The 15,571-nt window shown below is 31.9% G+C and overlaps 1 protein-coding gene across 1 annotated transcript; it reads right to left on the reverse strand.

The window, feature by feature from the left end:
* Positions 1-1,107: 1,107 nt before the first annotated feature.
* Positions 1,108-12,084, reverse strand: LOC110413829 (pleiotropic drug resistance protein 3-like). The gene is made up of 24 exons (XM_021424811.2): positions 11,825-12,084; positions 8,852-9,220; positions 8,612-8,735; positions 8,169-8,254; positions 7,952-8,036; positions 7,179-7,338; positions 7,021-7,097; positions 6,857-6,910; positions 6,627-6,717; positions 6,194-6,495; positions 5,822-6,103; positions 5,376-5,689; positions 5,140-5,300; positions 4,942-5,045; positions 4,688-4,841; positions 4,358-4,569; positions 3,938-4,270; positions 3,502-3,792; positions 3,228-3,311; positions 3,013-3,146; positions 2,605-2,832; positions 2,217-2,388; positions 1,874-2,128; positions 1,108-1,435 (listed from the first exon to the last, which is right to left on the reverse strand). The coding sequence occupies exons 2-24, from the start codon at positions 9,205-9,207 to the stop codon at positions 1,169-1,171; spliced, it is 4,326 nt and encodes a 1,441-aa protein (XP_021280486.1). The 5' UTR covers positions 9,208-9,220; positions 11,825-12,084; the 3' UTR covers positions 1,108-1,168.
* Positions 12,085-15,571: the final 3,487 nt, after the last annotated feature.

Raw genomic sequence — 15,571 nt, forward strand, 5'->3', positions numbered from 1 at the left:
AAATTAACCCTAAAGAAGAAAAAAAAAGGTAAACAAGGAGTAAATTTGTTTAAGAAAGTATTGATTAAGGTAAGATTAACTTTCAACTCATAAAAATTTTGTATTTGGTATAGTTTGGCACAAAAATTCTAGTTTTATTTTATGTTTCTTTAATTTCTGTCAAAATCGATATCCTTTCAACAAAAATCCATTTTTAACAATTTAAAACTCTAAATTTAAAGAACTTCACATTCTAGTAATAACGTTTTAAGTTGATCGTTGGAGGGTTTTTGTGGTATGAACTGTGTTCTTCATTTTTATTTTAATGGTTCACGGCTTTTTGTATTAAGACAATTAAAGGTTCAAAATAATTTAGTTGAAACCGAAATCTAAACATTTTGAATATTTCAATGATGATATTGAAAATTTTAACCTTTTGAAAGTTGTGTTTCCAACTTTCTTTGTTAGTGACATGAATTTGGTTATTAAAGTAGGCTAAGTAAGGTTGAATTTGGTACTGATTACACCTCCAATTTCAACTTAAATGTCAAATGGCCATAAAAATTTGAAATTTTGTAAAATTTTTAAAAATTATTTTTGACAGGTTGGGCCTCCAATCTTCTGGGCCAATTGGCTAGCCTGTTGGGCCGTTGGTTTGCTGACATGCCTGGGCTACTAACGTGCTTAGGTTGCTGGTATGTTTGATCCGTACACTCAGATCATGACGTATGTATTTATCACTAATGCAGAAATGCCACATGAGAGTCTTCATTAATGCTTTAATCATTTATTGGATTAACAGAAATTAATTAGTCTCATCGATGCCAAGGTATTCTCTTTAGCAAGTTTAGCAAAATTTAGTAATTACTATGTAATTTTTGTAACCTCTTCTTAAAATTTTGGGTATGATTTAAATTAAATTAAATTAAACCCAAAACAAACCACTATAAGTATACTCCAACAACAATTAGTCACTCATTAACAGCAAACTGACTTAGGGAAGAAGAAGCCTAGTTCAGCAGAGTGTCACTAGCTTTAAAAGGGTAAAAGAAAGTAGAAAAGACTAATAATATAGAACAGGGATTGCTACGGAAATCTCGATGAGACAACTTTTAGGGACATAGAGTAGATAATAAATTTCAAGGTAAGTTTACAGAAGATGCATGAGAATTCAGAGGCTAGCATGTGTTTACCTCTTCTGAAAGTTTAGCTTAGCCATAAAATATGTAAAAACAAAGGCAAAGAAAAGTGGGTAAGCAATTAGTAAAAAAGCTGTGATGGATAAATCGTGATGTTTGAAGCCATAGCGGCCCTCTAAGAAGGCCCTGATAGTTTTGCGCTCCCCAAATGCTATGATTTCCTGCTTTATATCTCCGTATTGTGAAGTGAGGAGACCTCTCAATGTCCAAGAACTTGGGTCAATCCAATAGCTCCACACCCACCATTTAGGCAATTGCTGCAAGAGTCAAATGTAGCATATTTGAGTAATGCTGAATTGTGGTTCATTTGGTATGAAAAGAGAGAAAATCTAATATAAACTTCTAGATTAATTTAGATGTCAAAGAGAATGAATGAAATGAAAACTTGCTTTATTTTAATTGGAATGTTCTGTTTTTATGTTTCGAGCATTTCAAGACCATTCTAGTGTTAAAAATTGAAACCCAGTAAACAAAAATTCCAAAGTTTCAGTAGAAAAGGAAAAGAATGGAAGATTTCTACTAAATTGCATATCACAATGCAGCACTAAAAAGATTGGTTTAGTAAATTCAAGATGAACCACTTGTATTTTCCTTTATTATGCAGGCCTAGCCAACTGATGAGCTTTTATCAGAAATAAATGATTAGACTTGTAGTTTAATTTTGGTTAACAAGAAATGATATAGAGTAGGCTTACAGGTCCCGGTATGAGAAAACCGGAGAACAAATTCAGCAGCGTGACAGAGTAACTTGCACAGATTGAGGCCGCCTCGTAAGTTGGAGTCAAAGAAACAATCACCATGCCTAAATATTTGTAGTTGAGCATTGTACAAAAATTGGCATAGAAGTACCAAAATACTTTGTAAGCTGATCCGTAGAAGTTGACTGCCGGATATGTAATTATCAAGAACAATGCTGCTTCAAGGAAGATATACGGAATTTCAATTATCACCTGAAATTATACAAGTGCAAGTTTATCTTAAGATCTCCTGTTGGCCTCTGCAAATGTTTAGAAATATGCTGTGGGAATTTTTTTGGACCTGTGCTAATGAATATGCCTTGGACGAGTACATTCCAGCAAACCTTTCTCGGTACACAATAATCCGCTCAGAAGTTATGATTGGAAGAATCGATACACAGTTGCTTACTCCCGTGCTTATCATGAAGACATACATTGATCCCATTATGTTGAACAAATCCTGTTCATTATCTCTTCAGAAAAAGGATCATGATTTCAGGAAGTTAGATGATAAATTTATGTTTAAAGTTATAACTGCAGCTTTTTTGGGTGGACTAAACTTTGTGTCTGCTTATTTTGAATGAGTTCAAAGGCTAAAAGATTTGAAAAGAAATTCAGCCAGGGTAACAGTGCCTTTGGCTGTTGGGAAATTTTACTAAAGGGAAAAAAAATTCGAAAAAGCAGCTTACATTTTCTGCCCTTTCTGCCAAAGAACCGATCCATATAAGAAGGAAGATACGGTGGTGAACATCAAGCGCCCCAAGATATATGCGGGGTTTCTCCAATAGGACAGATGTTGCTTCCAGAGGCATGCCTTGAGTTGCTCCCATCCATTTTGCGGGAAGCGCGTAGAAAAACGTAGTTCCTTTGAGCCCTCCGCTGGAACACTCAGCTCTTTGACTAGTTCCTTGTTTCTCCTACACAGAAAACATCATAATTATGTAGCAGAAGTATGTTAAATCTATTCTTCCTAAACCTTTATTTTTCTTCATTTTATCTTGAGGTGTGACTGTATGAGCAAAGGTCCTCAATGCGTCAATTGAAAGTCAAACTTCAGGATCTTAACAGTGATTTCTGACTTATCATGATGAACGTACTGGTACAGATGAGATTCTTTGTAGAGATAGGCAAAATCCACTCCAAGTTGAGCTTCAGCAGAAGGATTTGTGACCGCCAACATCCACGTTGCTGGATTGTAATTTTCTTTTATTTTCGGCACCCCTGGTATTCCCTGCTTGAAGTGTTTTAAATTATTATACTTTCTAATTCACTAGGCTGGTGGCTGAGTCCATATCATGTTACTTTGCCTCACCTCAAAGTATTCAATTAGCTTACTAGAGTGCACACCAAGCTCTCCAGAATATATTATATGCCCTCCCCTTTTCATCAAAATAACCTGCAGGTTGCATTTATGATATGTGAGACAGAATAAACATGGCAGGATCAATAATATTTAATGAATCAGCCGGTGCTATGAAAGATGGCACCTAATAATAAGTACATTGTTGAATAGCAAGCATGGTGAGTGCACTTTTTTACAAGAAATTAACAAATTTTTAACGTTTATGAATGCGTCACTGAGTTACCTCATCGAATGCCTCAAATATGTCGATGCTTGGCTGATGAATGGTGCAGACGATTGTCCTCCTAGTACTAACTATATTCTTCACCACTCGCATGACAATAGCAGCTGCTCTGGCATCTAAACCAGAGGTGGGTTCGTCCATAAATATTATTGATGGATTAGAAACAAGCTCTACTGCTATAGTCAGCCGTTTGCGCTGCTCTGACGATATACCACTGACACCAGGGACACCAACTAAAGCATCTTTGATTTCATCAAGCTCAATCATTTGAAGAACCTCTGCCACAAATTCCTGTTAAATATGTGAACCAAGTAAGACTTTCCATACTTAAACTTCCATGCTAACAAGACAATTTTATCATGTAATATGGCCAAATGTTTGATGTCAAAAAGCAGATTGGTATATGGGCGTTGCATAAGGTTTGAACACATGTTACCAATCTTTTATGCTTATCAACCTCTGCTGGTAAGCGTAACCAAGCCGAGTACATCACTGATTCCCCTACTGTAATCTGCGGAGAGTGTATATCAGTTTGTTCGCAGTACCCAGAAATTCTGGCATATGCCTCTTGGACTTTGGGGTATCCTCCAATTCTTATATCCCCTTCAGTATGGCCTCCAGTTTTTCTTCCAGATAGAACATCCATCAGTGTTGTCTTGCCAGCTCCACTGGCACCCATCAAAGCTGTTAGAACTCCTGGCCTAAATGCGCCAGTAATATCTTGAAGAAGATGTAGTTTCTTCTGTGGGAACCCTTGCTCTCTCAGTTTCTGGGAAAACAGAGAGAAGATACTAGAAAAATTATCTAATCATCTTTAAAATACTATGGGGTTTGTTGATAAATATAGTATGGTTACCTTGGGGGTATCAACAATGTATTGCACGTTTTCAAATGATAGTGTTACGGGCTCAAAAGGTAGAACCGTCCTTGTAACTCGTGTTATTGCAGTACCTTTCAAAGAAGCAGCACCAGGCAGTTGTGTTTCCTGTATGGAATTGCTCAAATCTTCTTTTCCCTTTAGATAAGAGAACCTTTGATGTGAAACAATAGCCCGAGATCTCCCTGGAGCTGTACAAAATTTCATCTTGTCAACAAACACAGCTTAGTACCAAAATGATTAATTTTTAAATTAAGTTTTCGATTCTTTTATCATATTCTTCTTCTATCTGCGTAGAGTAAAACTTACGCTTTAAATAACTAAGGGCTAAGGTGAATCCAATGTTAATAAGAATCCACATTCCTATTAAAGCTCCAACTGATATCCAGTAGAAGTATTCACCGAAGTTCAGTCCACGACTTCTTAGAAACTGATGCCCTAAAGTCTCATTTGAAGGTGAATCCTGAAAGCGGCAATGACCGGCAAACATGGACTGTAATAAGTACGGATATCTTGATCGTCAGTTCATTTTATCAACAACCGTTGGTCATTTTCCCTTTTACCTTTTGCCACCTTGGAGCCAGAAATTCATTGATGGAGATTCCTATTTCTGTATATGTGAGTGGGGAAATCCAAAAGCCCCATTTTATCCAAGCCGGCATTGATGCTGCATTAATTGAGGAAAGGTCCGTTATATTGACATGAATACTTTGCATTCTCTGAATTTTAAAATTTCTTCTTATTACTAAGATTGACCTTACGTTCGGGTATTATGAAGCCACTGAACAATGCTACCACCAATATGGTAAATTGACCAAAAATAGCCGCAACAGGTGGGTTTTTAGCTACCGCAGCAATCAAACGGAAAAGTGAGATCGCCGCTTGATGAAGAAGGAAAAAGAGGAAAAGTTGACGGAAAAACCTGACAGAAACATTGGGACTTAGGTAAGATGAAATTTGTTTTTAACATAATAAAAAATGTCTTTACAAAACTAACCTTTCTGGTTCCGGACTGTAGCCAATGATGAAATATACAAGAGATGTCCAGAGAAAAGCATCCACGAATGAAAATGGAATCTTTAGAACAGCTGAAGGAATTGAATAAGCCCATGCAGGATAGAAATACAAATCTCTTTGTTTGTAGAATATGACAAGTCTTGAACCAGTAAATGCCAACTCTGCAATTCCATTGCTCATAAGTCTCAAAAGACCATAAAATAAAGAACCCATGTATTCGCTTGCATGGAGCTCATCAATTTTCATCCGAGTGCGTATAAACGCTGTCGTGGTTACCAGTGCCAAAAAAACAAGCTACAAGAAGGAAACACCCAAGGTATGTAAGAGTATATATGTTGATTAGCCTTCTCGATATTGATTCATAATATTCCTAGCCTTGATTCAATTTTTTTTTTTGAGAGTTAACCTTGATTAATTAATTGTTACCTGTGCTGATTTAAACGCATAAAAAAATGAGTTTCGCTTCATGAGAAGCCATTCTCTAGCCAAGCATGCTTTGAATAATTCCCATTTTCCCAGTGAATAGATACTAAATGACAAAGCATTTTTGTGATTCTCAACTTTGTTGAAAGGTGTGCAAAGTTCTTCGTTTAGCTTCTGTCCTGCATGAAACTCCTTGAATGCAGCTATGAATTGATCAGTAGAAACATAACTTTGAGGTCGGTCCATATGATACCAGTACTGTGCTTGATCCTTTTCGGAGAGCACCTATTTAGACAAATCAACTTCAATGCAATGTTTCAAGAATTCAAGGCAAGTACTACAAGCAAGCTCAACAGATTGAGTGCGGATACATACTTCTTGGAGGAAGTCAGCGAGGCCTTTCCGCTGTGGGCACCTAAAGCCGCAATGTTCAAAAAACTCTTGAACATTACTCCTAAGTCCATGGTATACAATCTTTCCTTCCGCCATTAAGATGATGTCATCAAAGAGATCAAAGGTCTCCGGGGCTGGTTGAAGAAGTGAAATTAAAATTGTGGCCCCTGTTATGTGGGTCAATTGCTGTAGACAGGTAACAGTTTGAAAGGTGGTGGAGCTGTCCAAGCCTGTTGATATTTCATCCATAAAAAGAGCTTTGGTTGGACCAATCATCATTTCCCCTGTTAGCGGTTAGCATTAAGAACTTAGTGCAATGAATTAATTCTCTAACTCACAGGAAATTGGGCTGATCACATTTTATTCCATTGGTTTTCATCACTAGCAATCTAGCAAGATGGTAAAATTACAAAACCTGTTGTCAGCCTTCTCTTTTCACCGCCAGAGATTCCTCTTTTCATTGCATCTCCCACAATTGTATCAGCACAATTGTCCAGTCCTAGGATCTGAATAATCACAAACGGTAACAAAAACCTTAGATAAGGCTATGAGCTACAGGATTTGGATCCTCAGATGGAAGTCAAAATGAAGTGGATCCAAATATATGAGTACACCTTTTTCTTTTTCTTTAATCGAGCGAATCACCTTTAATATATAGTCTGTTTGGAGCGTTCTCTTTAACCCTTCTACTGAAATTGCCTGCACCAAAGATTATTCTCAAAGAAATGCTGCAGGAAAATGAATTGATGGAAGCTACTAGTCCTCTTTTAACATGATAGATAACCAACATTTCTGGCAAAACTGATTACCTTCATGTAAGTGTCTATATCCGGTTCAGGGATGATGCCACGTAGTTTTTCCCGTCTACTGACTTCTTTCAAAATATCTTCATTGACAGACAACTTCAATGATCAATATAATGCTAGGAAGGTATGATTTTTAGCATAAGATGGAGAACAATATCTACCCGCTCTGCCTCCAATGCCCTGACAACGTGCTGAGAAGTCTAGTGTCTCTCTTACAGTCATTTCAGAAATATGCAAGTCATATTGACTTATATAAGCTGACGTTTTCTGAGGAACAAACTCTGTGAGCTTGAAACCGTTATAAGAGATTTCCCCTGTGACCTGAAGTTAAAATTTTACAAATAGATAGATCAGCGGTGTATTGTTTGATTAATTAACATATAGTATTTTTTTTAGGATAAATATTTTTACTTTTTTAAGTTTTGATTGAAATTATATAAAAATTCATTAGTTTTCTATATGAACACTCCATCTCATAAAAATATTTTTAATTGAATATGTAAGTATAATTATTAGTCAACCGTTAACATTTCCGTCAACTTACTGATAATTTTACTTTTAATTAATTTTTATAATTACTATTATATAATTTTATTATTAATTAAAAAAAAAACTCCAATATGGGAAGCAACGGTGCTCCCCTTCCTTGGGAGCACCGGCCAATGCTCCTTGTTTAAGGAGCTAGGGAGCATTGATCTTTTATGTATTATGTGTTTATGTAGAATGAAGTGTCCTTGTTTTGCGTCTTCACTCTAGTACTGTCTTTGCTTCATTCTATCTTCTCTTCTGTTGCCTCACAAAAAACTCCAACAAACTCTATGGTATGAACTCATATGTTTCTTCTATTCAAATCTATAGTTTAAAATTAAGAGTAGGGCTGAATATTTAATGCAGATCATACACAGTTTAAAAGTGTTAATAGTATGAAGATAACCTCGAGAGATGGGTCAAGCTTCGCTGCAAGCGCCTTTAACAAAGTAGTTTTTCCACAGCCTGGAGGGCCAAGCAACAGGGTCATCCTGCATTTTAATTGAGCGAATGAATTATGTTCAGCAAATTGATTTGGTATAAGCTATTGCTATTTAATTCAAAAGAAAAAATAGCTTAAACTTGATAGGTTCTATTAGATGATGTTAAGCTGCAGCTTGTACCTGGAAGGCTTGATGATTCCACTGACATCTTTGAGAATTTTTATTTTGTTTGGTTGGGACATGCATCTACTAACGTTTGTCATAGCCTGCTCAACATGAGACATCTCCTTCACTTATTATCGACTTTAAGACGTTCATGGCATTGATTGATTAGCTTAGTTTTCTTTTTACCTTTTTTGAAACTCAATTATCCAAAAAAAAGGAGTGGAATGTAGTATCAGGAGAAGGCTTTGCAGTGTAGTAAGTTACTTATTGATATTCGAAAGCAGTATTTATACGTTAAAATTTATATAAAATTTATATATATATGTATATATATATATTCTTACAATGAACTGTTGTCAACCTTGATTCGTATAATTATTGATTCATGCAAATTTTCCCGTGTGCCAAACTGAAATACTTGCATGAGGACATGAAAATTGATTGAATGTTACACTTACAGAGAATGTGCTTTTAATGGTGTTCCAAAGACTAGGGAGGGACTCTCCGTGAACTACTTCACATTCTGCTTCAACAGACAAATTCTTGAATCTCACTTCGACAGTTGGCCATTCCAACCCCACCCTGATTCCAAATAACAATTTCAGTCAGACCTCAAATGCCAAATGTAAATGTTTGCCATAGGCCCATGTTACTACGCAAGTTCATAATGAAAGAAAAGACAAGGTTGTTGCTTTTGCCTGGCTATTCTTTCTTTTTGTTTCTTTAACAGCCTGAGATTGTCCTCTTCGATTATGGTTATCAGTTTGTCGATAAAGACACGGCGTTCCGATGATCCAAGCTTAGTAACGTCTGTTACCCTGTTGCCCTCCTCTTCTTTGCCATCATTTATCAACTTGTTATCGAACAACGATGTTCTAATCCGCTTGAAAGTGGGTAATCTTTCAATTGCAGCCCACTGCAGCTCCACTTCATCATCGTTCTCTGCATGTGAAGCAGTGCTGAAGCTTGAAGAAAGGTGATCCTGCAAAGACGACGTCGCGCTTCTTCCCAGCTCTGCTAGTTCCACGCTGTCTTTCCGAATGGCATTCGCCATGTTTTGTCTGACCCTGTTAAGAAGGCTGCCAAGTTAGTGAAGAATCGTTAAAGAAATATATAGCAACAACTAAATTTGATTCTGTCAGTTTGAGGGATTTGGCGTCTGGTTTTGGTCAAACGAAGATCATGCTTTGTTATGTTTTCCGTTGAAAGGGAATCTAACCATTAAGCTTCTTGCACGTAATTTAATTTTGTAGGAAGCAAGAGCACGTTTGCCTTTTAAACTCTATTTTTGTAGGTTTTTTTGAGTGTTTCAACTTTTATAAATGCAATTAATGGCCAAAATTAAGTTTAGAAATGCACTTATTAATATACAATAACAATTAATTATGTACCAAACAAAAAGTAACGTACTAGCTAATTTTGGAGAAAACACAAAAATATATTTGAAACACTTTAAAAGGACACTTTGATCATCTTATTTCAAAATATATTTTTGTTCTCTTGATTGTTAATACCATTACTCAATAGTTCCAAAAATTAGACTTAATACTACGTAAATATTTTACGATATAAATATCTTTTATATTAAGTTTTAATTTAAACAAATTCTCTTCTTGAAAAATTCTATTCATTATTTCCTCCAAAACTTTAATTAGAAAAAAAAACCCTAAAAATTTTTATTTGAAGGTTTGAAAATTTGAAGTTGTATCTACTTTGAAAACCATAAACTTCTTTTTTAAGGTAAAGCTTATTTTCATCAAACTCTTTATTTCTCCAATAGTTTGAGAATTTTTTTTATTGAAAAGAATGTATTATAAAAGTAAATCTTTTGTTCAATAATAGATATTTCAAATTTGATGGTATTGGGTCAAGAGATTAATTTCTTGCTTGTGATTACTAATTTTGTTGAAAAATTTCACCCAAAATTTGTTCTTTGAGACTAAGGTTTAGGGTTATGTACAAAGATTTTAGCTTCATCACTATATATATTAAAAGTTTTAAGTTTTTTTCTTTTATGTCAAATATTGAATTTTATTAAGTATCAAAACGAAACAAACTACCACATTCACAAATCCCGTTCTAAAATTTTATTAAGTTTTAAGTTTTTTTTTCTCAATCAAATATTGAGTTTTATTAAATATCAAAGTGAATTTATTAAAATTTGGAGGGGAACATGAGTAGATTTTTTTAAAAAGGGCATTTGTATCCTAAAATATTTATGTAGTATTAAATATAATTTTTGTAACTGTTGACTAATGGTGTTAATAGTCAAAGGACCAAAAACATCATTTCGAAATAAAAAGGACTAAAATGTTTGAAGGATTTTTTTTATTTTACCCAATTAATTTTAGTATTTACAAAAGTAGTATTATAAAAAAAATTAAGCTTAATGAGTTTTTAATGACATTACTCCCAAATTACAATCTTGACATAATATTCAAAAAAATCTCCAATTTATTCATAAAAATTCAAATAAATTCTTATATTTTATTGCATTAATTAAGTTTTTGTACTTTTATTTTGAGCCAAATAAATTATTATTTTTTTATTTTGAACCAAATAAACTTTTATAACTAATTATTAACTTAATTAAAATGTCATTTATCATTTGACGTCACGTAACGCTGACGTAATATATTAATATATTATAATTGATGATGTGTAGTATAATGACATATTACAATTGATGATGACGTGATATGTTAATGCGACATAATAATTTGACTATATGGTATTTTTTATCTTTCACATCAATGCCATGTTAATATTATTTAAATATAAAATGACAAATGATATTTTAACAAATAACAATGAATCAATAATTAGTTATAAGAGTTTATTTGAGTTAAAATAAAAATATAAAATTTTGATTAAACATAATAAAAAAACAACAACATATTTAAGCATGATGCTTACAATCTTTTGCTTTACCTAAAGTCTGCACTTTTGCAAAGCATGTTTAATTTTAGAATAAATTTTTTATAAGTTTATATTTGATGTATTATTAGTTTATAAATTTTTATGCTATCAATGAATCAAATGTTACATCTAGTTAATAAATAAATTTAAAAGTTAAAAATTCTCAAAAATAAATATTCATAATTTTAAAAATACTTATTTTGAATGATTTTTAAATTTTTACTTTTACAAATTTATATGATAATACTCTACCATTAAGTAATAATATATAAATACTATACATAACACTACATGAAATATAAACTCATTTATTATATCAAAGATTTACTAAGCTTAATGAGTTTTTTTAACAATGTTAAGTTTGGATAAGAGGTGATACTAATGTACTAAATATTTATTATTTATTAACTTCTCCTTAGTCTGAATTTAGAGTTAGGGTTTTATCTAATTAAGTCATTGAAAAATTATTGAGATAAAAAATCTATTATCTCCTTCAAGTAAAACAAAAAAAGGATTATTTGTAAGTAAATGGGGGTATGAGTGGCTTAAATATATACACCAAACGGTATTAATCCTTGCCCCGTGCGCTCCACTCAACTTTGCTCTTGGGTCCATTAATGGCGGATGGTAGCCTAGGAGATCTTAGTACGCTTGCTTTTGCAATTTGCACGACACTAAATGACAACTTAAAACCTAGAAGCCAAGGGAGTAGACACTAGACAGTTTGGTTTGCAAGCAGTAGGATTCCCTACCCGTCTTATAAGCCACCCAACCTATTTATGCAGGCGTCCCATCCACCAAAGTCCAAGTACCAACCCTACTCAGTGCCATCCTCTCCGCATTGCTATTTCACTATATTTATTCAATCGGTTTACGAAATAGAAAAAAATAGGATAAAATAAGTATTTTATAAGCATACAATAAGATAATAATGATATAAAAATATTATTATTTAATTTTATTGATAAAATGAAATAAAATAAATAAAAATAATTTTAGAATAATAAAAGAATAAGTAATAAAAAACAATAATACCCTTTATTAGAATATATGATCATTTATTTTTAAATATTAATAATCTCTTTTATTTAAAATATTAATAATTTAAATTTTAATATTTTATATATAATTTAAATATTATTATGATTAAATATTAATAATTTTAATTAATTTTTAAATTTAAACAATTTATAATATATAACTAAAAACTTAAACTCTTTATTATAATAATATTAATTTTCATCAAAAACAAAAATACTCTTTATATAATTTAGTAAAATTTATACCAAAAAGAAAAAATTAAATAAAATTTTCTTTTTTAATCATTTAATTTTTATTTGTATTAAAACTTTAAAATTTTAATAATTTAATAATTTTTATTATTTAAGTATTAGTATAATTTTTTGTTTTGTATTTTTTCTCTATTTGCATTTTTCATTTTTTTAATTTATATTTTCATTTAATAATTTAAACATTAATATTTTAAATATTGGTATTCCTTTTATAATTTAAACATTATTATGATTAAAATATTTATAATTTTATTTTTCAATTTAAAATATTAATTTTGTAGCTCTAGATTTGTAAGTTTTGGAAGTAAGTAATGACATTTTAATCCAAAATATTTTAAATTTTATTCCCATGGGTGTAAAATAACTAATATCATTATAGCATGTTTAGTTGGGGAATGGCTTTATTCTCAAGAATTTTGGTTCCTTTATTTGGTTGAGAAATAGTCCAAGGAATCTCTGAAATTTTTCAAAACTAAGGAGTGGTTAATACCACCGTCCTCTATGGTATTAGCTATTCCATAGTTGAGGAATAAATTTCAAAAATAATAAAAACCAAAATACCCCTTACAAACTTGAAAAATTACAACTCTATTTGTATAAAATATTGTTTTTCTCTCTCTCCTCTTTCTCTCCCTTGATTCCAACTTTAAATAAAATGTTAATATTTTTAAAATATTAATATTAAGTTATAAATAAAATATTAATAGTTTAAAATATTAAAAATTAAATTATAAATAAAATATTAATATTCAAATTATCAATTACTAATAAAATAAATTATAAATTATTACTATTTAAGAATAAAATAAATTAAAAATAATTAAGCATAATATCATTTAAATTATATATATAATATTAACAATTAAATCATCAATTATTAATATTTTAAATAAATTATCAATTATTAATATTTAAAAAATAAAATAATAAAAAATTAATCATAATAATATTTAAATTAAATAAAATATTAATATTTAGATTATCTATTATTAATATTTTAAATAAATAATCAATTACTTTTTAAGGAAATCTTTTTAAGTTTAAAACCTTTTTGAAGAAATAAGATGGAAGGTTTGAAAATTTGTTAGGGTTAGTGATCACCAAGTAAAAAAAGGTTAAGAAAAGTGGATGAAACTAATATTTATAGTGATTCGGTCCATTTGACCTACATCCACTATCTTAATCTTCACAATTAAAGATTTTTAATTTAACTTCATTAAAACTAGTAGAATTAACAGCTTACATCAAATTTTTATAAGATAAGCTTCTAGCCCAAACTCTAAATCCTTACAACAATTCCTTTAGAGCATCTCGCATACTCTAATCAAACAAGAACAAGAAGAAGATGAAGTACAATGATCACTTAGCTTATCTAATGCATACAAGCTCAAGCTCAAGCAAGTTTACAAAGAATAAGAGTGAAATACACTTGCAAAGCGAAGCTTTTTGGAAATTCTAAGCTCCAAATCACTTTGGATGGCTTTTCTTTATTTATGATCATTGGAGAGGTTTTAAATATTTGAAAGATCACTTCTTAAATTAAGTGTCTAACAAATAGCATTTTCTCTCACTTCCTATATCTCTATTAATTCTCAACTATTTATCTCATTTTTCATTAAAAATAAGTAAAAGTCAAGGTAATTAATAAAATGACATATTCTCTCACTTCTTTAATTATGTGCCTAATAAATTTTAAGTTTTTATCACTTCTCAATTCTCACAATACTATTAATTCTTAACTATTTCTCTTATTCCAATTAACTAACGATAATATATATTTAATAATCTCCAATAACTATTTTTTTCTTATATATAAAATTAATTATCTTTTTTTTCAATTTGTAATATATATTTTTAAATTCTTCTTTTTTTGTTTGCTCTTTCTTCTTTTAACTTTAATAAAAAAAATTTTTAACTTAAATAAAAAAGACATCATTTGAATATTTAACTTTAAGTCGATTATTGAATCGTCCTTGACAAACAGCCTTCTGGATTACCATTGGTTCATCGTTTATTATTTTGTCTTATCAGATATTGTAAGGCTTAGCCTGTAATTGTGGATTTGTTTTGCATCACCGAGTTGTTCTGTTTATATGTTAAATCGTGCTTCAAATCTGATTGTAACTGTTGGAACAGCAATTGGTTGATTCGTCACTGCTTATGCAGATTATTAATGAAATCAAAATTATTGGCTGAGAAAAAAAAAAGCAATTTACAGAAGGCATAAAACAGAATAAGCTAGCATGTCTTACCTCTTTTAGAAAGTTAAGCTTAGCTAAAGCAATGGCAAAGAAAAGTAGGTAATTAAGGAAGCTGTACAATTGCTGTATTGGGTAAATTGTCCTGTTTAAACCCAAAATGGACCACTTTGAGCTCTCCAAATGCTAGCTTTGCTGCTTTATAACTCCATGTTGTAAAGTCAGGAGAGCTTTCAATGTCCACGAGGTTGGGGTAATCGAATAGAAGAAAACCAACCCTTTAGGTAATTGCTGCAAAAGTAAAAGGTAGCAAATTTGAGTCTGCTGAATTGAGACTTGTTCTGCTTCCGCTTTACGAGGTGGGCACTTGAAAACGCAATCTTCCCTTCAGCCATTGAAACAATGTCATCAAATTCGAATCGATACAAAAATTGTGGCTCCTACTATGTGTGTGGACTGCTGAAGACAGGTGGCAATTTGACAGGTAGTGGAGCTGTCTAGGCCTGTTGATATTTCCATCAATAAGGAGAGCTTTTACTGGACCCATCACCGTTTCACCTGTTAGACATGAAGATCAAAACATTTTGCACAACAAATTAATTTATAAATTCACTGGGAATTGTCCTGATATCAAATAAAGGTTTCTAAGTATTTGTATTGAGATTCTGATTGTTAACTTTTCTTTTCTCTTTTGAAAGTTCCCAACATGGAAATGGTTACTAATCTGGCCCAGAAGTTGATGCTCCAGCGAAGAGCATTGGTCTGGCTTCTTGGGTTTTAATGCTGAAATACCAAACTCGCTTGAATAAGCAGGTAACTTTGACTTCTTTTCTCGGTGGTTTTGTAGACCTTTGAATAAGTGGCAAGAGTTCAAGTCCTCATCAAATAATTTGAGTCGGCTTCTTAACAGGGTTGGTCGGCAGTCCATGCTCGTGGTCGTGACTGGTGCGTTTTAGAAGCTGCGGACTGCGGTCTAACGTGAAGGCTAACCGGGTCATACGCTTGGGTC

The sequence above is a fragment of the Theobroma umbraticum genome, unplaced genomic scaffold (assembly GCF_002168275.2).
Source record: "Theobroma umbraticum cultivar Fairchild unplaced genomic scaffold, ASM216827v3 scaffold_4.1, whole genome shotgun sequence".
NCBI lineage: Eukaryota > Viridiplantae > Streptophyta > Magnoliopsida > Malvales > Malvaceae > Theobroma > Theobroma umbraticum.